Source organism: Bos javanicus, chromosome 28 (assembly GCF_032452875.1).
Source record: "Bos javanicus breed banteng chromosome 28, ARS-OSU_banteng_1.0, whole genome shotgun sequence".
NCBI classification, from domain to species: Eukaryota; Metazoa; Chordata; class Mammalia; order Artiodactyla; family Bovidae; genus Bos; species Bos javanicus.
This window is the reverse complement of record NC_083895.1, coordinates 27,010,436-27,035,339: the sequence shown is the minus strand read 5'-3', so window position 1 is coordinate 27,035,339 and position 24,904 is coordinate 27,010,436. Positions and strand designations below refer to the sequence as shown.

The window sequence follows — 24,904 nt, the reverse complement described above, 5'->3', positions numbered from 1 at the left end:
CTTCTTAAGGTCTCTGTTCCTAAGCTCAAATAAGAGGTGTTTAACTATCTGGAGAATTGAGGCCTGATTTCCTGACTCCCCCCACTGCCCCTACTGACTTGGGGGAACTCTGTCCTTTAAACTTGCAAAGACAAGCAAAGCTCCACCTGGCCTCTTCTAACTTTCCTGCAACCTTTACACTATTTCCACCCCCCACCAATTCTTTCTTTAGAAAATAACTAATCAGTAAACCTTAGCTCATATCCTGTATAGATAGATGATGGTAAATTCCCATTCAATGGAACCCAGTAAAAGATTGATTACACCTTTCAATTGTCAGATAGTTATCAAGCAGCTATTAAATATAAGACACTGCGCTTGAAACCCTAGAAATGGACAGGAAGAACAATATAAAATAGTGCCTGCCCTCCAGAAATATCTGTTCAGTTGAGGGACAAGGTACAAAAGCATGAAGAGACAAGTTGTATGGGGACATTCACTAAAACTGAAGCTACCATCGATGCACCAGGCGCAGTGCTCAGCACATTACAGAAGCTTTGTCTAAGCTTCACCTCAGCCCAGCGAGTAGACAGTATCCCTGTTTTACAGATAAGAAAACAAGGGACCCAAGAAGTTAAGTAACTTGCCCGGGGGACACAACAGGTCCTGAGCCATGATTCAAAGTCAGGTCTATTAAATGTGAAAACCCACTCCCTTTCCACTATCCCACAATCAATAAACGTCTCAAGGCAACAACATCAAACACATCCCAAGTCAAGGTGGGTCCATGGATTGGCTGTGAGCTGCGTGCCATGACCTGTCTGGGCAGCAAGAGTTCAGGGACCATCACCCCAGGCAGGAGACCTGACTCAAGACAATAGCCTCCTGGCCCCAGAAAGCTCCCTGTCCTGTTATATGGCCTCTTATTTATTTTCACAGATTCACGTAAGATCAGGTTTACCTTCTCCCCATTTACAAACTGATAATCTGAGGCATAGAGAGGTGGATTACCCAAGTGCCCAGCTGGCTAGTTGCACAGCTAAGAGTACATCCCAGACACCACGTCTGCTCAGTAACACTGTCACTCCAGGGACCCCACCTCAGCCCTCCTCCTAAGGGTTCACTGTAGAGAGAGACTCCCCCAGCCTTCCCCTTCTTATTCTAGTTAACTGTGTCAGTGCTTCCGAGTGTGGTCGCCAGACCAACCACCCAGTGAATATTAAAAATACAAATCTAAGGCTCCATTGGTTAAGAAACTCCTGCATGGGGCCCAGCAATCTGTTTAACAAGCCCACCAGGGGTTCTGACTAGACCAAGGTCTGAGAACCACTGAGCTTGGTGGTGAAAACATTTCATTCCTTGTGCTGCGCCCAGGGTAAATGTAAACTCAAGGCAGCCGTGGTACCATATTCTCTGCCTCACTGTTTAAAAAACAAAGAAAAAACAAACAAGAAAACTCCTGCTGATCTTTCCTGTTCCCAGCCTGACCCCCGCACATGCCACATTCTCCAGCCCCAAACCCAAATCCTACACAGCTTATTCCCTCCCTTGCACCAGTCTTACCTCTTCTAATTTAGTCTGTTTGCAGGGAAAGGAAAAGGTTAGGCCAAGAGGTAATTTCTTCTGCATCAGTTCTTTGGTCTTCATGAAATCTGCCAGACAGTCAGCTACGTATTCAAACAGCTGCAGGGAAGAGAAAGCATAGCACACAGGGCTAAGGTCATCCAGAAACTTGGTACCAAGGACCACCTTCACAGAGCCCCCGGCCTTGGTACCTCTGTGCCATTTCCTCGGATGATTTCATTGGGTGTTGGGTAAAACTGACTCTCCATCTGGACATTTCGTTTCCCCTCTTCAGAGACTTGTACCTTCAAGACTCGAAACTTGGATCCTCCAAGATCCAGGGAGAGAAATTCCCCATTTTCTATGAAAAATATAAACCCCCAAAAGTTATCATTTACTGAGAGTCTGCTATACACAAGCTCTGCATTAGAAGTTGGACTGTGATAAACATGAACTCTCACACCCCCACAAGCCAGGTATGCCTGTGTGCCAAGACTCTAGAAGTGTGACTGTTGATTTGCACCCTCCCAGTGAAGGGCAAAGTTGGGGTGTGACCCAAGTCTGCCTGCCTCTGGCGCCTCAGCCGTGCCCACTGGGAATAAATGTGTTCACTGGGAGAGGGGAAATGTGAATGCACTTTTGGCAGGCGGTAATAGAAATGTGCCTTGAGAGACTTCTCTGGTGGTACAGTGGATAAGAATCCGCCTGCTGATGCAAGGGACACGGGTTCAATCCCTGGTCTGGGAAGATTCCACATGCTGCAGAGCAACTAAGACCACGCACCACAACTACTGAGCCCACGCACTGTAACTACCGAAGCCCATGCATATAGAGCCTGTGCTCCGCATCAAGGGAAACTGCTGCAATGAGAAGCCCGCACACCGTAACTAGAGAAAGCCTGCAGGCAGCAAAAAGACCCAGCACAACCAAAAATTAAAAAAGAAAGAAAGAAACGAGCCTCGAGGATGGAGCTTATTCTGGCACACCACAACCACCACAACCAGGAAGGGAGAGTTGATACTCCACAAAACGCAAATAAGGCAGAAGAGACAGGAGGATTTCAGGGAAGAGAAACCAGCTTCATACAAGCCTCAGTCTCACGGACAGAGAAAATACTCTAGGAGGGAAGGGAGACAAACACCTAATCCTGGCCCTTAAGGAGCCAAGGATGCTTAATATTTTGGGCCAGAGTCATTCCAAAAGGAGAAAATGTAACATGACCTAGCCCAGTATAAGACAGATGCTATTAATAAGATGGTAGAAATGACACACATGTTGGGGTGGGGTGGCCCACCCTGATGACTTCAACTCAGTCATCAGCATCCAGCCAGCCAGAATTCCTGCCTAGGACCCTGCCAGTGTCTTTAGCATCAGCCACAGATATGGGATGGGAGCCCATGTGTGCAGACCCTTGAACCAACAAGTCTTTGTACAAAATTAACTGTGCTGGAAAACTGGCTGCACATGACCAGGCATACTTCATGACATATACCCAAGGCATGTATAAATGAAACTCCATGCACACCAATCTGGTCACCCAAATGGCCTTTTTTGGTACCATACGACCCTAGACACAGCTGCCTGAATCTAAGGGACCAGCTGGCCATTCGGATTCATTCCTTGTAAAATGTGAAATAAAACACAGAGGGAAATTGCTAGTAAAAACAGAAATGGAAGTGTCCTGCACACCAGAGGTCAGCTGGTAGCCAAGGTGGCCACGTGGTACGCTGAAACCATAGACATTGGGCTTTCCTGCCCTGGCTTGTGCTATGTCTGGCTTGTGCCCCTCTTCCTTCTCCACCCTCTAGTGCAGCATCTCCCAAAGGTGCACAGGGACTGAACAAGTAGATTTCTGGAGATTCACGATCTCCAAGGGGAGAAGCCTGGGAAACTGTATATTTAGGAATTACCCATTGAAGTGAAAGTGAAGTCGCTCAGTTGTGTCTGACTCTTTGCAACCCCATGGACTGTAGCCTACCTGGCTCCTCCATCCATGGGATTTTCCAGGCAAGAGTACAGGAGTGGGCTACCATTTCCTTCTCCAAGGGATCTTCCTAACCCAGGGATCGAACCCAGGTCTCCCGCGTTGTAGGCAGACACTTTACCGTCTGAGCCACCAGGGAAGTCCCCCAGGAGCTTAGGCGAGTGTGGAACCTTTGCCCCAGTGCAGACGTCTGGGGCCCTCAGCTGATAACACAGAGGCTGCTGGTCTCACCCACAAGGCTTAGCCTCCAGGCAGCCTAGGAGGCTGCCTGGAGGCAGAGGTCAAGAAGAGAGGCCACTGGAGAGGGGCCTAAAGAATCACTGACACATTCAAATCACAAGATGGGCACTTCCTGCCCCCCTTCCCTTGTGACTGGTGGAGAAGAAGGCACAAATCACAACCATGCTTTTAAGGCTCTTGTAAGAACAGTCAAGTGCAGCTCCCCGACTGACAGCTGGGAGGTAACTAAGGCTCTATCAGCTTACCCGCCTCAGGCAGGTTCAGATGGAGGAGGGGAAACTAGAGAGTGGGCCAGCTCTGAAGGATTTCTTCTGGAAACTGCACACATTTCAGAAATGGAGGCCCCAAGAGATTAGGAAATAATCCTAAAATCAGACCAGGAGCTCACAGGAGCTCCATAGCACTTGGGACATCTTGGAGAGTTTCAAGCATTCCTTGTACATGACCTCATCTGATGCTACCAAACCTACAAGTTGGTAGACAAACTGGCCACATCTCTTTTACTAATGAGAACAGGGGTACAGTGGTTCTGGGACTTTACAAAGGCATATGGCTCCATAAGGACTCTGGGCCCAGGGACCTCACTGCTGCAGAATCCCTGGTGAGACCCATTGTGTTAGTGAGAGGCTCTGAGGAGACCATGAAGACAGGAGGTGGCATCTCCTGGCCTGATGAGGAGGTAATTTCTAAAACTTGGTCAGTTTCACTTCCAAACCTTCCTGAAGCAGCCAGCAGCCTCCAGACCATTGAAGGCCACTTTCCCTTGCTTCTGGGGACACACCTCCACAAGAAGAGCCAAAGCACTGGAAGCCAGGAGGACTCTGAGCTGGTGCTCCCCACACACACATACCTTATGACCAGGTGCTTCTCTGAATGGCCCCAGAGGACCCATCAAGGACCACAGTCTTCTCAGCATTCTCAAAGAGCAGTGTCAGAACTCAGCAGAGATTTCAAAGCAGGACTGTCTCTCTTCAGAGCTTGTGTTTCTCCACATGGTACAGTACCCACGCCGCACAACCCCCACCAGTGAGGGAATGGGTCTTTCCCATCACAGTTCCCAGGAGCCTCTCACATGGCAGAGTCAAGCAACTTTGGCCTATGTGTTCTCCCAGAGGGGCCCAGAGCCCTGCTAATCCAATCAAAGATCCCTGAGAGCTCCCTAAACTTTAGTCCTTGCTCCCTCGAAAGCCCCAAAGCCCCTGCTGGAGCTTGGTTGGAGCACTGAGACTCTGACATTGGGGGGAACCCCTTGGCCCTCATTGCTCTCATCTGAGTTGGGGATAAGAGCTCCACCATGGGGTTCCTATGGGGATTGTATGAGACAGCGAGTCCCTAGCACCCCATGACCACAGGAGGTGTGTAGTAGATACCAATTTCTTTCCTTCCTATGGCTTTACCCAGAGGCTGAGAGTAGAGCAGTTTGATGGCAAAATAATAGTTCCCACAAGATGTTTACATCCTGATCATGGGTCCTATGAATATATTAAGTTCTGTGATAAGAAGGAACGAAGGTTGCTGATAGAATCAAAACTGTTCATCAGTTGGCCTAATGTAATCACAGGGTTTTAAAGTATGCAAGAGGGAGGCAGAAGGGTCAGAGTCAGAGATCTGAAGATGCTACACTGGGGCTTGAAGATGGGAAGTGCATGAGCCAGTGAACATAGGAAAAGCTGGGAAATGCGAGGAAACAGAGAGACTCTTCCCTAAAGCCTCCGCAAGTAATGCAGCTCAGCCACATCTTGATGATAGCCCTTGATTATAGACCCATCTCAGACTTCTGACCTCTGGGGCTGCAAGAGAATAAATGTGTGTTGTTTAGAGCTACTAAGTGTGTGCTAACTTATTATAGCAACAAGAGAGAACACATTTTACAGATAGAAAAATCAAAGCTAAACATTTTGCCAAAGGTCAGTGATCAATGACAGATCTGGGCCTAGAACTCAGGTTTCTTCAATTACCATTTAGTATTTTTTCCACTATTCTGTCTTCCACTACTTGCTATCTGTAGCCCAGAACCTAGGTACTTAGGAGTGAAATGCCATTTACTATCCGTTCTGCAAACATTTCAGGCCTAGTCTGCATCCAGGACTATGCAGCGCCAAAGCACTGTTTGAAGAAGATGCAGACTCTGCCCTCAGGTCGCATTGGCCCCGTGGCGAGACTCGCATACACAGCAGGGTGACAAGCGCCTAACCCAGCATGGGTTGCTTCCCAGGTGGTCAGTGATCTCTACACTCAGGTGGGAAGGCCAGGTTGGTGTTCATAAGGGGAAGAGTGTTGGGATGCTCCAGCAGAAGAGGGAACAGAATGTGTAGGGCCAAGGCAGGCAGGGAGAAAGCAAGATGTATTGGAACTTTGGCTCCAAACTTTTGATATGGAACATTACTGGAGTCGGGAAGGTGGGAGGGGGGAATGTGGAGAGAGGGCTTGGAGAGGTAAGCCAGGAAACAGGAGACAACTTCAGGTACCCATCAGCCAAAAGGGAGCCAGGAGGAGCAGTGTCCCTGGCCGCCCCCAGCCTCACTCACCCGAGCCGTCTGGAATGGCCCTGACGAAGGTGGGCAGCATCTTCACCGAGGCTGTGGGGTTGGTGTCCTTCCCCAGGCCCTTCTGCATTTCTGCCTGGAACCGAGCCATGATGTCCAAAAGGGTCTCATCAGAGAGGCGCATGTGGTACAGGAACCTGTCCACCTGGAACAGAGTGCAGAGTGATCAGGGTTGGCTGCTGGGGGCACCTGCCCTCCATTCAAGGCTGTTAATTCCCACTCCAGGCAGAAAGCTGCATTCCTGACTCAGGACAGCTTCTTCTTTTTTTTTTTTCTTTTTAAAATTTATTTATTTATTTTTGGCTCTGCCAGGTCTTCGTTGCTGTGCACGGGCTTTCTCCAGTTGCGGAGAGCAGGGGTCACTCTCCAGCTGTGGCGTGCAGGTTTTTCACTGTGATGGCTTCTCTTGAGGAGCACAGGCTCTAGGCTGAGTAGCTGTTGCTCATGGGCTCAGCTGCCACACAGCATGTGGGATCCCCCCAAAGCAGGAACTGAACCCATGTCCCCCGCATCAGCAGGCAGACTCTCAACCACTGGACCACCAGGGAAGTCCCTGGGACAGCTTCTTGATATGGATCCCCAAAGGTCCCTTGCCTGACCCCTCGCTGAGCTTAGAACAGAATTGAATGGAAAACTGAGGGGTGAGGGGTAGGGACTTCTTCTGAAGGACAAGCCCTGAGGAAAAAATGGTTCCCCCACTTTTCTGATGGGACAATAGAGGGGCAAAAACAAGGACTCGATTTCTAATTCCTAGTTCAAGGTCCTCACCATTTTCCCATTGGCTCTCCACTGGAAGAGACTAGCTTATAGAGTGAACCTTAAATTCCAAAACAAGGAAGCTTTCTTTTATGCAGTGATAATAATAGCTATTCACATGTCTCCCCTTGTTTATGGGCTGCTAGGAAGCTCAAAGCCAAATTCAGTTTCCAAGTACAATCTCTGAAAGTGAAGTTGCTCAGTCGTGTCCGACTCTTTGCGACCCCATGGATTGTAGCCTACCAGGTTTGTCCGTCCATGGGATTTTCCAGGCAAGAATACTGGAATGGGTTGCCATTTCCTTCTCCAGGGTATCATCCCGTCCCAGGGGTCGAACCCAGGTCTCACGCATTGTAGGCAGACGCTTTACCCTCTGAGCCACCAGGGAAGTCACAATCTCTGAAGTCCAGTGCTTTAAATTTCCTTTTTAACTGAGGTTGTTCTAACTAAGATGAAATTTAATTTTTAAAGCCAGCTCAAATTGCTATTAGAAATTAGTGGATGTCACTCACATAATCAGAAAATTGTGACAAAGGACAAACGCCCCAATGGAGGAAAGATATAAAAATTATTCTTGCTGTACACAGTCCATTTTAAGGTAGGAGTCACATCTTACTACCTGCCTCCCCATGCTAACACGAGTCACTCGGTGGTGTGGCTTGGACTCCCAGGGTTCGCTGGGTTGGAGAATCAGAAGGGACAGTGGGACAGGCGCCTTGTAGTGCCACCCTGCTTTGTATACTGAACAGCCTCGCTATTCATCCAGGTCACAGGAAGGCTTGATCTGGGCACATTCCTGAAGGAATTGCTTCCCCACACTTTTCCCTAAGGCTAAGAACATTGGTTGCAGTCTGAAAAATACTTTTGTGTGTGATACCTCATCTAATCTCCAAGATATCCAGTTGAGTCTCTTGCATTGTGGGCAGATTCTTTATTGTCTGAGCCACCAGGGAAGCCCCTTGAGGCAGCCAGGTAAGGCCAAAATGATGGCTCCTAATTGAGAGATGGGGACTCCAAGGCTCAGAGCCATTAGGAGAGCTGTATGTCAGGGGCAGCACTGGGACTGTAATTCCTCCATGTTCCTCACTCCAATGGCCTGCTTTTGCTTCACAGCTTTGTGCAGGACCCACGAATCCAACAGACAAATTATACCAAAGCCAGGGGTCACATGACCTTTATCATAAGACAGGTACCCAGCCTTCAGCCAAGCTTAGAGGGCAGGCATCTCAGTTCAGTCCAGAGCCAATATGGAGTCCTAAGCCAGTGAAGTGGTCCATGGCTTTTGGGAGCCTGGGGGCCAGAAAGAGGCCAGAAGACCATCAGAGAGCCATTAACAAAAGAGGACAATTGGGCTGTCAGCATATTTGAGGAGATAGGATGGAACCAGGTCATGCTTCATTAAGGGCTTTCTGTTCGCTCGGAGTCTGTTTATGACTAATTGGTTGGCACAGCAACAGACAAGGAGACAGCCGACAGAAAGGACATGACCCAAGTAATTGGGGCTCAGAGAAGGGTGAGATGTGCCCCTCAGGAACTAAACTTGCTCTTTTACCACCCCAAGGCCCTTCAGACAGTGGCCCTGAACCTACTGCTCATTTCTTTGCATCCCCAGAGTATAATGAGCTTCTCTAGGCATTCCCATAGCATCATCCTTTGTAAGTAAGGAATGGTTTTGAGACCCTTTGGAGTCATTTGCCAGCTGATGTTTAAAAGAGTCATTCAGGACTTGGGGTTACTACTCCTGCTGTTTCAATAAGTTAAAGTTATGTCCAAAAAAAATGTCAACTGGTATGGCTTTCTTGTTTTGTATATATATTTTTTATCTTCCACAACACCTGGTAAAGTAGATAGAAAAGAAGAATGAAACCTATGTTGGGACAACAATGCTATATTTTAAACCCAAACAGGTGATTTGAGGACTGTATAACCAGGAACACACATTGCAGGCACCAAAGAAGGTACCTGAGGGCCTACTCAAGTGAGTCACTCACTTGTGAGTCACTCCAAGCCTACTCTTGGAGTGACTCACAAATCATACGACATGAGATATTTTCTAAACAAAAGAACCAACAAGTAGCACATTTAACATACAAAGAGCAAATTCAAAAATGTAAGCTCAAAGCTGCTGAATTACAGAATGTGGGAGCTGGAAGGGACTTTACAGATCACTTAGTCCAAAGGTCCCATATTATGAAGCTAGAGTCATAAAATGGTTCAACTCTTGGACCCAGTGATTTCACTTCTGGAAACCTACCCTTAGGAAACAATCCCAAATATGGAGAAAATTAAATGCATGCCTGTGTTTAACATAGCAATACTTTAATTGGCAAAAAGTGTTTGTGAAAGTAGCTGAATATCCAAAAAGATGGGGAAGTTTAAATTATGGCATATCCAACTTGATTGAATATTGTTATTATTTAGTCACTAAGACTCTTTTGCAACCCCATGAACTGTAGCCCAATGGCTCCTCTATCCAAGGAATTTTCTGGGCAAGAATATTGGAGTGGATTGCCATATCCTTCTCCAGGGGATCTTTCTGACCCAGAATTGAACCCACATCTCCTGCATTGGGAGATGGATTCTCTTTTTAAAATTTTATTTATTTTTTAATCGTGGCAGGTGGATTCTTTACCATTGAGCCACCAGGAAAGCCTGAACAGAATATTAGAAAGGTCTTAAAATGATAATTATGGAGAAATCTATATACATGGTTACGATATAACAGTAAGTGAAGGACACAGATCCAGAACAATATGCACCATATAACTATAAAAACATCCACTGTGAAAAAAGACTACAAAGTCTTCCACATGGCAAATATGACAGTGTTTATGAGAAGGATGGGACTAAAGGTAACATCTCTACTTTTTGCAATGTTGACTTACTAAACTGTAAAAAGTACACATAGAAAACCCTAGCCAGTCCTCTCTCTTATAAATGTACAATCTACAGGTCAGTGACCAAACTCAGCTCAATGCTATCCCTAGGTCAAATAATGTCAATGCATGGAATTGGAAAAGCAGCTGTAAGAGTGGTTTCTCCTCTCTCTTACCTTCCCTCTCTCTTTCCCTTTCTTCTTCCTTTCTGTTTTATTTTCATTTTAATGTTGGTATAAGCAGGTTTCAAAAATCGTCCCAGGTTTTGAATACTAACACTTGCGGGCAAGTAGGGCCCAGGATCTTGACAACTCTCAAGGCAGGAAGCACAGAAACTCTGGAGGGGACTGGCTGCTTGACCAGGAGGGAGAACGAGCCTGTGCCTTTTGACCAGATGTATTGTCACCATGAGGAGGCTGAATGAGTTGTTCTTTCTCTAAACCTGTGACTCACCCAGGCAGCTCATAAAACCTTGCTATGCCAGACACCTGCTGGCCCACTCACTCCAGGTGGCTGGAAAATGTTCCTGAATATCCTTGCTCACCTCGCTCTTAACTTTCTCCCCAGAGAGAGAGGGGTCACCTCCAGGCCTTGACAAACACGGATCCTCCTCCCAGAAGGACCGAGAATAGACTGTTGGAGGCTGCGTACCTTGCCTCCTGGGCCCGCACCTGTGCTGCTGGACAAACACGTCCAGCCTGATTCCAGGGTGTGACTAAAGGTTAACCACCACAACGGGGCCCAAGGAAATGAAACTCATTTGCTAGAATTGGAGGTATAGAGGTTGCAAAGGCTCCCCTTGGGGGCTGGAGAGACACCATGCAGCTTGCATCTTGATTAAGAAGTAAATGAATTCTTAAGCAGTGCTGTTTAGCACTTTTCCACCTCCTTAAGCTAGTAGAGGGCTCCATGAATCTAATTGATAAATGAAAAGTCAGATAACTTAACTCTGACTGATTTACAATATTTCCGGAGAAGCAAGTCAGCTCCCTAATGAATGTAGGGAGGGGGGTTATCCCACCCAGCGCAGGAGGGCTGCCCAAAGGTGCCATGCTTCCTTCCTTCCAGTTTGAAAGGCTAGGAAGCATCATGACACAATGGAAAGAATGCTGGAGGAGGAGTCAGAAGCTTGGGTTTAATCCCTACTCCACCTTAAATACCTGGGTAATCTTGGCTAAACCAACCTACTGGCAGAAGGAGAAGAGGAAAACAGAGGATGAGATGATTGAATGGCATCACCAACCTGATGGACATGAGTTTGAGCAAGCTCCAGGAGTCGGTGATGGAAGTCGGGAATTGGGAAGCCTGGCATGCTGCAGTTCATGGGGTCGCAAAGAGTCAGACACGACTGAGCAACAGAACTGAACTGACCTGCTGGGAGGACCTCTGGTCTCTAGATTCTTGTGCCCAGAGCCCTGCCATTGGTATGGCTAGAGTGGCAGGCTGGCCTCATTCCAGGCTGCCAGGAGAGAATGCTGTTGGCCTCCAGCCTTGGCAACTTTTAATCAGCCCACCTTGGAATCAGTTCCATAGATAGGTTTCTTGGGCAAAGTGGCAAAATAATGCACATCATTAACAGCACACACACCCCTGGCAAACAGCACATACCAATAATTTATATTTTGATTACTATACGTAATTACTATACGTATCTCACACCCCTTTGGGTGTTTGCATTTATATCTTTTCAAGCACGTGAAGAATCACGTGAATTACTTCTAAAGTTCTCAAAGTCTTTAAAAAAACAAAACAAAATGATTCTCCTTTGTATCCCTCCCTCCTAAACATCTCTCACATCAAACACAATCATCTCCAGGCTTTCTACAGACTTTCTCCTCATCCCCTTCCCGTCTGGTGTCTGCCAGGAATTTTTGAGTGAAACTGAAGGCTCAGGACACTATGCAATGTACAGCTGGTGGGAGATTTACCTCTTTGTCCCCTTCTGTGAGTTTGTTTTTTTTTTTTAACCACTCCTGTGTCCCTTGTGCCTACTCTAATAAGCTCTCTTAAATCTTTTTACACGTAGGGGCCAGTTTATCAGGGAAGACAGAACCAGGTGTCTCTCAGCTCTGAGAGTGCTTACCTTCTTGATCTGGTCCTCCTTCAGCTTGGTGAAGTAAAACGCCATCAAGTGTACCGCAAACATTTTCTCCAAGTATGGTTTCTCCTGAGGTGAGCAGAGGTTTCCGTGCCGTGTCACTCCCACGTCTCTGGAGAGCTGCCCACTTCCAGTCCAGCCTGGAGGCTTCCGGGGAACTAGGTGCTACAGATTAAATACTTGTGGGCTGCTCAGTTCAATGATTAAACTTCGCCCTCAGTCTCTGGTCCCTCCCTCCAGCATGCACTAGATTGTCTAATAGGAGGCTTGAGGTGGTAGCTGAAGGTTGGTGGAGGGCAGGCAAGGGGTGAGTTGCTTGAGTCTTTGAGAACTGGGTGTCACAAAATCTCGTTGCTAAGCAACGTGCTCAAGCTAGTGCCCCACCAAGCCCACTCAGCTGAGGAAAATCTTCTGAGGAGTTGACCATTAAACAAAGCCAACTCCCAACCGGCTGAGCTGCTCTGCAAAAGTCTAGTCTCAGGCTTTTCTCTTCGGTCCTTTCTTCTCAACACAGGGACGTAACTCGTGGATCCCTGCTCTTCTAGAGCACTACCTTAATTAAGAGTAAGTATTGCCCTGGTCAGAGATTTCAAGAATGTTGGGGCAAATTCCTTCATTTGTGACAGATCAAGATCTCTTAGCTAACAGCCTGTGGTAATGGAAAAAAAAATCAATAAAGGTTTATCTTTTCAGAATGGCAAGCCAGAAAACCTTGATTTCCCAGATAAGGAACTAGGGGAAAATATCCATGAGAAGGAATGAAATCAGCTGTACTCATTGTACTCACTGTGCTATTGGCGAGAAAAATCGAAGTCACAAGCAGGAAATGTCTCAGGCCACTAGGATATTTGGTTCATGTATCTCACGCATCATACTTGATGTGAGAAGGGCCCATAAAGGAGCCAACATATGGGTACGACAGACCTTGCATTCTTCCTAGAGTCGTTGGTCAGCTAATAAAACCAACAACAACGTTAACAACAGTAGCTAACATGGATGGAACACTTACTATTTCCATTTTATAAACGTGAACACTGAGGCCCAGGAAGGTTAATTTACTCAAAATCACAAAGCTTGCAAACAGTACAATGAAGAATCGAATCCAGGAGTTTCATTTCAGGGCCCAGCTTTTAACCAATACATAGCATTGCCTTTCTTCTTTTTCCACATGATAGATGATTAATAGCTACTACTAGCAGCAGCGTTCTGTTGGGTTATTGTCAAGAATTCCAACTCCAGTTGACCCTTGAATAACATGGGGTTTGAACTGCATGGGTTCACTTATATGTGGATTTTTTTCAACAGTAAATACTACAGTACTCCATGATCCAGGGCTGGTTGAATCCTGCAGGTGTGGAATCGCAGATACGGGGGAACCACATACATGGTGGGCTGGCTGTTAACTGTTAAATTTTAGACTGCATGGAAGATCTGGTGCCCCTAACCTCTGAGTTGTTCAAGGGTCAACAGTACTCGGAAAACTAAACACAGAGATATCACTACAACAGGATCTTCCCAGTGGCGGGAAATGGCTAAATAAGGAAATTTCTGAGCATAAGGTCCCAAACACTAACCAAACGCTTCCTAAAATTAGCAACTGCCTGATGTAAACGACGGTCAGATGGGCACCCCAGTGTTTCTCCGCTCCCATAGGCACCTGCTCTACAATACAAAGGGAAAACACTGTTTCCTGGTCAGCTCAACAGCCTCAGTTTTGTTTGCTTTTCAGCAGCATAATCTCATTAACCAAAACAATTTCCAGACAATTGCCAGGGTGAGAACCTTCGACAGCTGCCTCTTCAGAAGGCATTGATTCTCCAATCAGTGCTCACTGCCCATCCATCATGTGGATAGCCACTAGAGGTCTAGCTTGAGCCCAGGATGCTCGATTACAATTACTCAAATGCTTTTCTCAGATTGATATAAAACCCTCTCCCAGACTGAGAAACTATCCTTTTCAGTGTGTTTACCCCTCAGACTCTGAATGCTTTCAGCTCCCCTGTCATTCCTACAAGCAAGCAAAGGTTAATCTTCCATTGTTGACACTCCTCTGCATGTGGAATTGTTGGTTTCCTGAGACAGATCGTGTTGTCCCTGAGTCTACACTGGCTGAGGATAACATCCCAGGCAGGTCACCTGCCCATGAGGGATAACAGCATTGTCCTAATTCCTTCATTGAAAAAGTAACCTCTGAGGTGCAGTGTGGCACCGAGATCATCAATCTACTCGACATGGGAATAAAGGGTTACGATGACTCGTGGACAAAAGGAACGAAGCTATAACCAAAGATCTCTGCAATCTTGTGGTTGCTTCTATGTGCCAGATAGGCAGCCTCTGGAATTTTAATCAGGCAAAAGACACCTGAGGATTTTCATCTGTTGTATCATTCCATTTTTTAATCTAAGCACATTAGCATCGATTCATACATTCCAGGTCTGAGTTGGATGACTAAATCAAGAAGCTTAATGACTATAAAAATCATATGTATTTGGAGCCATCTAGCTCAGCCCTCTCAACTTATAAAGACTGAATAATTAGATTGTTTTGCCATCCTTCATCTGATTATTTCAGTATAACCGTTGGAATTATTCACCCTTATTAGAGCTCTGTGGGGGACTTCCCTGGCAGTCCAGTGGTTAAGACTCCACACTGCCACTGCTAGGAGCACAGGTTCAGTCCCTGGTCAGGGAATTAAGATCTTGCCACAGCAAAATTAAAAAAAAAAAAACAAAAAAACTCCATGTAGCTATACGCAAGTCTTATAAGCACTTAGATTTTGCTTAAGAACACCATTTGAGGGTTGGCCAGCTAAGTGACAATTTTTTTTCTTTTTGTTCAGTCGCTAAGTCATGTTCGACTCTTTTACAACCCCATGGACTACCCTGCCAGGCTCCTCTGTCCATGGGATTTCCCAGGCAAGAACACTGGAGTGTGTTGCCATTTCCTTCTCCAGGGGATCTTCCTGACACAGGTATCAAACCCACTGTTTGCTACATTGGCAGGTGGATTTTTCATGGCTGAGCCACCAGGGAAACCGAGTAACATTTCAGTGAAAATGTATTATCTGTCTGGCCCAAACCTTCCGTGTAAGAAGGAACTTTGACATCTATACACACTTCTGTTTCCATAGAGCTGGCCCCTAGGGGAAGGCCTAACGACAATATCTACTTTCCTTTAAGTACTGAGCATAGCAGAAAGATAAGAAATCCAGCAGAATTTACCTATTATTTAGTAAACCCTTGTGTAATGTTTACTGGGTGTTTTACAATACTAATTCCCATAGCAACTATCATTCTCTTCTATTTTACAAATAAACAGGCACAGAGCCCGAGTGGTACATGGAATAGATATTTAAATGCAGGCAGTATGGCTTCATCTTCATCAAGAGGCTTTTTAGTTCCTCTTCACTTTCTGCCATAAGGGTGGTGTCATCTGCATATCTGAGTTTATTGATATTTCTCCGGCAATCTTGATTCCAGCTTGTGCTTCTTCCAGCCCAGCATTTATCATGATGTACTCTGCATATAAGTTAAATAAGCAGGGTGACAATATACAGCCTTGACGTATTCCTTTTCCTATTTGGAACCAGTCTGTGAAGAAAGCTGAGCGCCAAAGAATTGATGCTTTTGAACTGTGATGTTGGAGAAGACTCTTGAGAGTCCCTTGGACTGCAGGGAGATCCAACCAGTCCATTCTGAAGGAGATCAGCCCTGGGATTTCTTTGGAAGGAATGATGCTAAAGCTGAAACTCCAGTACTTTGGCCACCTCATGCGAAGAGTTGACTCATTGGAAAAGACTCTGATGCTGGGAGGGATTGGGGGCAGGAGGAGAAGGGGACGACAGAGGATGAGATGGCTGGATGGCATCACTGCCTCGATGGACGTGAGTCTGAGTGAACTCCGGGAGTTGGTGATGGACAGGGAGGCCTGGTGCGCTGCGATTCATGGGGTCGCAAAGAGTCGGACACGACTGAGCAACTGAACTGAACTGAAATGAACTGAGTGTGGCTTCAGGGTCCATGCTTATCCACTGTCCTCCACTGGCTCCTGCTAACCCGGAAGCAAAGCACAGGGGAAATACGGAACCCAAGCTAGGGAAACGGGCCCAGTGGAAAGTGCACAAGCCCTGGGTTCCCAGTTTGGCTCTGCCCTGTTTGAAGACAAAGGGTCCAAGTTTGAATGTGTAAAGTGTTCATAGTTCCCTCAGTGGTCATTTGGAAAATAAAAGTAAATGAGATCACATAGGAGAAGTCATGCATCCCACAGTGGACACGCTAAAAGCATCTCTTTAAGCCGTCACCTAGCTACATACCCCTTCTTAAAATTGCTGTTTCATCTCATCCCATTTAAGCCCTTAGGATAAGAAAATACATGCAGCCCTTTCAGTACATTCAGTAAAACATAACTACAAACCATGATATTACTTATTTATGGAATCCAAAATATAAATTAGTGAATAAAACAAAAAGGAAACAGACTCACAGATATGGAAGATAAACTAGTGATTATCTCAGAGGAGAGAGAAGGGGGGAGAGAAGATAGGAGTAGGGGGAATACAAACTACCATGTATGACATAAATGCAAATTTTAAAAAAAGTCTAAGGTGAAAGTTCCATGGCAGAGACTCCTAGAAAACAGTAAAGGATAATAAAGGTCTAGTGAAATCATTATAAAAAAAGAGAGAAAGAAATGAGCTATGAGGATATATTGTATACCACAGGGAATGTAGCTAATATTTTATAATAACTACAAATGGAATGTAATCTTTTAAAAATTGTGACTTGCTAGTTGTACACCCGAAACTTGTATATAATATTGTACATCAAGGATACCTCAATAATAAATATTAATAAATAACTTGAATAAACCTAAAAAATATTCCATAACCAAAACCACTAAAAGTTACCAGTTTCACTTACTGGAATTATAGAAACAATTAGTAATTTTATAATTATTTTATTCCTGTTACTAAAGAAAACAGGTCTTGAATTCTGTCCTTGATTTTTTTTTAAATAATATGTACAAAGTTAAGATGCCCCTAATATAAGTCAGTCTGACGTGCTGGTATTCCACTTGCTGCCAAAGAATAAGAAAGAGAGTGTGTGAAAGAGCAAACTACCATAAAAGAAAGTCAGTGCAGAAACTTCCAAACTCTGCCAGCAGTTGCAGTTGCTATGGTGTTTCCATGGGAGCAACCACAAATGAAGCTGAAATGTTAACTTCAGCAAGTTTCAAAAAAATACTACTGATAGTTTATTTATTTATTTTTTTACAGGTTTATTCCTGACCCAAGAGCATCCAGGGAACACTCATGAAGAAATGAGCATGTATATTAACTATAGTTCTAAAAAAAATAATTAAATAATACAGCTCTATGTACAGTTGTGATAAAAATAATGTACAGTTGATTTCTTTCTTTTTTATTAATTTTAAAAATAGGTACATATTATACAAATAAATGATACCTAAATTTGAGTAAAGACAAAAAAGAAATCAACTGTACATTATTTTTTATCACAACTATACATTAAGAGCTGTATTTGCAAAATACATAAGCATGGCATAAATCCACACAAACAAGAGAACTTAACTGATTTTGGAAGACAGAAAGCTGACAGAGAAGATTAGCAGGGGAAACACTGATACCTAAGTGCCTGCAGAGAGTGATTCCACCAAGAAATGAGTAATGACATCTATAACTCTAGAACTGCTCAGAAACTGGAGGCCTTGATACTTCAGAAAAGCGAGAGGAGAGGAAAAAAGAGATTGGCTAAAACTGTATATAACAAGGCAATTAGCTCCCAGGTATGCTCCTCTGCCTAGAGCAATGAGTGACCATCGCATCCCACCCCCTAGAGGAGAACAGGTGTTTATTCTTTGGAGAGATTGAATCCAACAACCTCTGGACCTGGGACCATTAGGCACCATGGGAAGTGGGAATGAGGTATGAGACAGAAAATATGGCCATCAAATTAAACCCTCAAGTCAACAGTGAGACCCTAAACCACTTATTTCCAATTTCCACCACCAAATATTTATCTTAATATATCCCTTTCTTCCCCCACTGGGAGGAGTTGGGGAATCCAGTTTTTCTTCTGGTAAAATTAAATGACCTCAGATATGGAAAAGGCAAAACAATAGAGAGTAAACAGACCAGTGGTTGCAAGGGGCTGGAGAGGAGGACTGAGTAAGGGAAGCACTGAGAAGTTTTTAGGGCAGTGAAGCTCTTCTGTGTGATCTGTAATGGTAAGTACATGACACAAGGGTGCTCGGGGCTGGTGCACCGGGATGACCCAGAGGGATGCGATGGGGAGGGAGCTGGGAGGGGGCTGCAGGATGGGGAAAAATAAAAAAAATAAAATAAAACAAAAAAAATACATTTGTCAAAATCCATACAACTTTATAGCATGAAGAGTGAATTTAATGTATGTGAATCTAAGAGAATACTTAGGAGATGATGGATGTAATGGGAATGACAAAATAACACTATTACAAATGTATAAATAGCCTCCCTGAAGGGGATGGGAAGAAAAGACACTGACCTGAGTAACTTTGGAAATGAGTGAGTCCTATGGTTGGTAAAGCTGCTTTCCCCAAGAGCATGACTTAATAATTCTGGAATCATACATGTACAGTCATCTCTTAGTATCTGTGGGGGATTAGTTCCATGACCCCTCAAAAATACCCAGGAGACTCACCCGATACCATTCACAAAAATGAACTCAAAATCAATACCTGAAGCCATAAAACTCCCAGAAGAAAACATAGGGGAAAAGATCCTTGACATTGGTCCGGGCAGTGATTTCCTAGATTAGTCACTAAAACACAGGAAACAAAAACTAAAATAAACAAGTGGGACTACATTAAACTAAACAGCTTCTGAATAGCAAAGGAAACAATCAATAAATTGAAAAGACAACCTATAGAATGGGAGAAAATATTCATAAACTATGTATCTGATAAAGCACTAATAACCAAAATATATAAAGAACTCATGCAATTCAACAGCAAAAAAAGAAAATAATCTAATAAAAAATGGGCAAAGGACCTGAATAGGCATTTTTCCAAAGGAGACATACAAATGTCCAACAGATCTATGAAAACATGGCCAATATCACTAATCATCAGTGATATGCAAACCAAAACCACAGTGAGATTTCATCTCACACCTGTCAGGATGGCTTTTTGAAAAAGACAAGAGATAACAACATTGGTGAGGATATGGAAAAAAGGAGAGCGTTGTGCATGGTTGGTGGGATTATAAATTGAGACAACCATTATAATGGAAAACAGTATGGCAGTTTCTCAAAAAAACTAAAAACTGAACTACCATATGATCCAACAATCCCATTCCTGGGTATTCATCCAAAGGGATTGAAATCAGTATCTCGAAAGCATATCTGCACACCCAGTTCATTGTATCTTTACTCACAATAGCCAAGATATGAAAACAGTCTAAATGTCGGTCAGCAGTTGAATGTATAAAGAAGATGTGGTATATTTATACAACAGAATATTATATAGCCATGCTGCTGCTGCTGCTGCTAAGTCGCTTCATTCGTGTCTGACTCTGTGCGACGCCAGAGACGGAAGCCCACCAGGCTCCCCTGTCCTTGGGATTCTCCAGGCAAGAACACTGGAGTGGGTTGCCATTTCCTTCTCCAATGCATGAAAGTGAAAAGTGAAAGTAACGTTGCTCAGTTGTGTCCAACTCTTTGCGACCCCATGGACTGCAGCCTACCAAGCTCCTCCATCCATGGGATTTTCCAGGCAAAGTACTGGAGTGGGGTGCCACTGCCTATTAGCTTAATTTACTTTTAAATAGGAACATAGCCAAAGACTACTAGACACTCAAGACAAGTTTCCAACAACAAAGGCAGAAACCACACAAGAAAGAAAAAGGAAACAAGAAAATTTAAGACAAAAACTATAATATCATTAGGTAAATAAAGAGATTGATTGCATTCATGAAACAAGAACAAGATGATAACCAAAAATAAGAGTGGGAGCAGGGAGTGGGAGAGGAATTATATGACACACACACAAAAATTCTGTACTTTTTCCTTAGCAAGAATTTTAAGCTCAAAATGAGAAATTTATCTTTGAGCCATAACTGATAAAAAGTTTATATGAATTTTTAGAGAACATCCTAATAAAACTTCAGAGAATAAAGATACACTCTAACAAATTTTCCAATTATTTTTGATAGTATTAAACTTTCATATTCTCTGGTTACATTTTACAGCTTTTAATTAGCTTTGCACAGTTTAAATTCTGCTAGTAAGATAATGGCCTCTGAGAAATACTATACTGTACCAGGACTGTCTGCAAATGAAATAGGGATAAGACATGCACCCATACATTGTAAACTTTAACAATACAAGATATGATATATTAAGTTGGTAAGGGAAGAAGAGCCTTACCCTAGAAAATAAGCATGCTCAGCTGCTTCAGTTGTGTCCAACTCTTTGAGACACTATAGACTGTTCCTGCCAGGCTCCCCTCTCCATGGGATTCTCCAGGCAAGAACACTAGAGTGGGTTTCTATGTCCTCCTCCAGGGGATCTTCCTGATTCAGGGATCTAAGCTGGGTCTCCTGCATTGCAGGTGGATTCTTTACCACCGAGCCACCAGGGAAGCCCAGAAAATAAGCAAGAAAAGCTAAAATCTTTCAAGATCAGGGCAAGAATTATAGTTAAAAGAATATGTGAAAACACATGAGTTCTAATATTACTAAAAATTAAATAGCAGGAGTCAGAACTGATAATTCAGCTGAAATAATTTATGTGAATTATATATATCATTGGATAAAAAGTCACAGTATATGGACCAGGTGGTGATGAAATTAAATCATTGTGCAGAATTTAGGAGACTACATCACGGGAGGTTATTCTTCTATCACCACAAGACAGAGACTCTGCTCGTGGCTGACAGCCACCAAGAAAAGGCCAGTGCTGAAAGTACCTCCTGTCTAAGAACTCGGGACTGTCAGAATGCCAGTATTCTCAAAGCAACCTTCCTACACTGTTGGTAAGAATATAAATTGGTATAGTCACTATGGGGAACAGTTGGAGGTTCCTTAAAACACTAAAAAAAAAAAAATTACCATAGGATTCAAGGATCTCACTTCTGGGCACATATCCGTAGAAAACCATAATTTGAAAATATATCATGCACCCCAATGTTTACTGCAGCACTGTTTACAACAGGCAAGACATGGAAGCAACTTAAGTGTCCACTAACAAATGAATAGATTAAAGAGGATATGGTAAATATATACAATAGAATATTACTGAGCCATAAAAAAGAATGAAATAATGCCATTTGAAGCAACATGATCGACCTAGAGATTATTATACTAAGTGAAGCCAGCCAAAATATCAAATATCATATGATAATGCTTATATGTAGAATCTAAAAAAAAATGAAACAAATGCACTTATGTACAAAACAGAAATAGACTCACAGACATAGAAAACAAAACTTATGGTTACCAAAGGGGAAAGGAAGGGGGAAGAATAAATTAGGAATTTGGGATTAACACATTCACACTACTATATACAAAACAAATAACCAATGAGGACCTCCTATATAGCACAGGGAACTATAGTCAATATTTTGTTATAACCTATAAGAGAAAAGAATCTGGAAAAATATATGTATATATATGTATGTGTGTGTGTGTGTGTATATATATATTATATTATATATTATAAATATTATTTATAATATATATTTTTATTATTAATATAATTAATATAACATATTATATTATAATTATATACTATAATTAATATAATATTTGTATATTATAAAATATATATAAAATATAAATATATATATTTATATATATATAAAAAACTGAATCACTTTGCTATACACCTGAAACACAAGATTGTAAATCAACTATACTTCCATTTTTTTTTAAGAATGCCAATATTCTCATAACAAGCCACCAAAGTCTTACCTTTTTTCTCTCAATTGCCATACTCCCCTTTATTCTTCTGAATTGTGATTCTTAGCAAATGTGTATCTGAATCTCTTCTCAGATGCAGACATTACACTGTTTATTGTCACTCCTCTTATTTTCAAAATAAAAAGGAACTATCAAATAATAAGGATGTCTAAGAAATGAAAACTCTCACAGAAAAAATTAAATCTTCAAGGGGTTAAAATTGGAGACATTGCCTAGAAAGTAGCCAAAAGGTCACGAACACAATTTTAAACACGGATTTAAAATTAATAACTAATTTATTTAATTAACTTATTAATAACAAAACAAAAAGGAATAATAGCTATATCAAAAGAGAAATGGAGAAAAGGAGCAATTTAAGAAAGCTAAATCCTCATCTAATATAACAAGAAATCAGTAGCTAATGCTTTAAAATGATGACTCAAGAGTTAGCAGAGGATGTATATTATGCAGTCAATGAGGTAAATATGAGACGAAATAGATAATAGAGTTGAAAGTGACTGTGGTTTTTAAAGCTGTGTATGTATTCCTTTGACAAAAATTACTTTTAAAAAAGTGGCTTAAGCTTACTTGGCTTATGTGTATAGCTAGAGGTAAGTTAATGTACACAAGTGTGACTTAGGGGAAAGTTCTTACTTTCAAGGGAGCTTTGTTTTGAATTTCTATTATACAGTACTTTTAAATACATGTGATCAACATCTATTTATCAATTTTTAAAGAATAACAGTGAGTGATGAACATGTTAAGAAAATGAAAATGTAGCTGTTAAGAGGAAAGAAAAAGGCAATTTGTGAACATTACAAATTACTTAAGGGACTTTAAAAAATATATATGATCTCGACCTAATTACAAGCACTTGAGACAAAAGCGATTTCCCAGCAGGAAATTATCAGTTTCGCTGCATTTTACAGGTGTGTCAAAAAGCAGTTCAAAGTAGTCACCGGGTTACAAGCCTTTACCAAAGCCTCTACCAAAGCCTCTATAAGCACCAGAGGCTTTTCAAGGGCCTGGACTGCTTAGGGAGCACTTGATATTGAGACTCTGGGCGGATTCTAGGAGTGTAGCCTAAAGGACTTCAAAATCGCCTCTTCAACCCAAATTTGCCAGAAGTAACTTCTTAAATTCAGTCTTCAAAGCCTGATCCTATTTGCAAAGCTTTTTTTCCCCCGTCTCTGGCATCTTTTTGCCCATAAAGACAACTGTCGCTTATCACCTCTATGTGGAAGTGTCCTACTATGTTGAGTGACAGGCTTTTAGATAATAGTGCTAATTCAGAAGGATGTTTACAAACATTGCTATCTCTGTTCAAGTGTATGTATTTTATAACCTTTGAAATACAGAAAGGAAATAGCCTAATTCATTTATCCATTTTCTTCTCTTATTAAACCACAACTTTTCATTATATACTCATAGGTTTGTTTCGAATTGGACAAAGAATGACTACATCATTACAGATTCCCAATTTCGAGGTGTTAAGAATCATTGGTGGTTCCTGATGATAGCTTTGTGATTCACAAGAAGTCATTTTTCAAAAGGCTCAATTCCATTTTGTAGATTCACATTTGTCCCTAAACACAATGTACAATGCTTTACAAGTCATTGGTTATTATTGTTAACCAGTAATGTATTAACCACATTTTACTAAGTTCAGTTCAGTTCAGTCGCTCAGTCGTGTCCGACTCTGCGACCCCATGAATCACAGCACGCCAGGCCTCCCTGTTCATCACCAACTCCCGGAGTTCACTCAGACTCACATCCATCAAGTCGGTGATGCCATCCAGCCATCTCATCCTCTGTCGTCCCCTTCTCCTCCTGCCCCCAATCCCTCCCACCATCAGAGTCTTTTCCAATGAGTCAACTCTTCACATGAGGTGGCCAAAGTACTGGAGTTTCAGCTTTAGCATCATTCCTCCAAAGAAATCCCAGGGCTGATCTCCTTCAGAATGGACTGGTTGCATCTCCTTGCAGTCCAAGGGACTCTCAAGAGTCTTCTCCAACACCACAGTTCAAAAGTATCAATTCTTCGATGCTCAGCCTTCTTCACAGTCCAACTCTCACATCCATATATGACCACAGGAAAAACCATAGCCTTGACCAGACGGACCTTTGTTGGCAAAGTCATGTCTCTGCTTTTACTACGTTCCCTAGATCTATACTGACAGAACTGAAGTCAGTATCTGAGTCTCAGTCCATATTCAGTGCTGATGTTGAGCTGAATCCACAATAGTTCAAGGAGGGTTTTCAGACAAGTGTTTCAAAACCTGTTAGAAAACTTCAAGAACAAAAAAAGTTGTGTTTTGGAAAGACTGAAAACAGGACCAGCTTGCCCATAAGGCCAAAAAGAAAGTGACACGTCCAACTTTTAGCAGAGAAGAAAGATTTGTTTTCACGGCGACAATTTTAAACATACGGCAGAGAATTAATTAGGACCACTCCAATTGTATTTTTCCTTTTTTGTTTCATCTGATTTCATCTTTCTTTAATCTTATTCTGCCTAACCACAGAGCTCTTTCCCCCCCACAGACAGGACAGGTAAAAAGTAAACTATCACTAGTATTTATAAATACACTTTAGCTCAATGTTCAAGCAGCTAACAGCACCCCCTCTCCCCACCCCTTTTATCTGAGGCTTCACTAACATTTAAACTTGCCTGAGTTTGCAAGTGTCTTGCCTAAAGTGTCTTCTCTGACTTACCAATTAGGACTTCCAAACTGGAGAAAGTGGGAGAATTAATAACACGCTAAGTGACGTACATGGGCATGCGTGTGCAGTCCTGTCTGACTCTTTGTGACCCCATGGACTGTAGCCCGCCAGGCTCCTCCGTCTATGGGATTCTCCAAGCAAGAATACTGCAGTGGGTTGCCATGACCTCCTCCATGGGACCTTGCC

At 43.0% G+C, this 24,904-nt stretch overlaps 1 protein-coding gene across 2 annotated transcripts in view; it reads right to left on the bottom strand.

Annotated features, from left to right (window-relative positions):
• Window positions 1–12,473, bottom strand: part of HKDC1 (hexokinase domain containing 1) — a 39,508-nt gene extending 27,035 nt beyond the window's left edge. Inside the window, exons 1-4 of one of the 2 annotated variants that reach the window (XM_061405187.1) lie at window positions 12,028–12,473; window positions 6,295–6,457; window positions 1,755–1,903; window positions 1,543–1,662 (exon numbers count right to left, since the gene is read on the bottom strand). In XM_061405187.1, coding sequence (XP_061261171.1) covers window positions 1,543–1,662; window positions 1,755–1,903; window positions 6,295–6,457; window positions 12,028–12,090 — 495 coding nt within the window. In that variant the 5' untranslated portion in view covers window positions 12,091–12,473. Of the gene's footprint in view, window positions 1–1,542; window positions 1,663–1,754; window positions 1,904–6,294; window positions 6,458–12,027 lie in introns of those variants that run through there. The other variant, XM_061405188.1, reaches the window with a different exon arrangement.
• Between the last annotated feature and the right edge of the window lie 12,431 nt (window positions 12,474–24,904).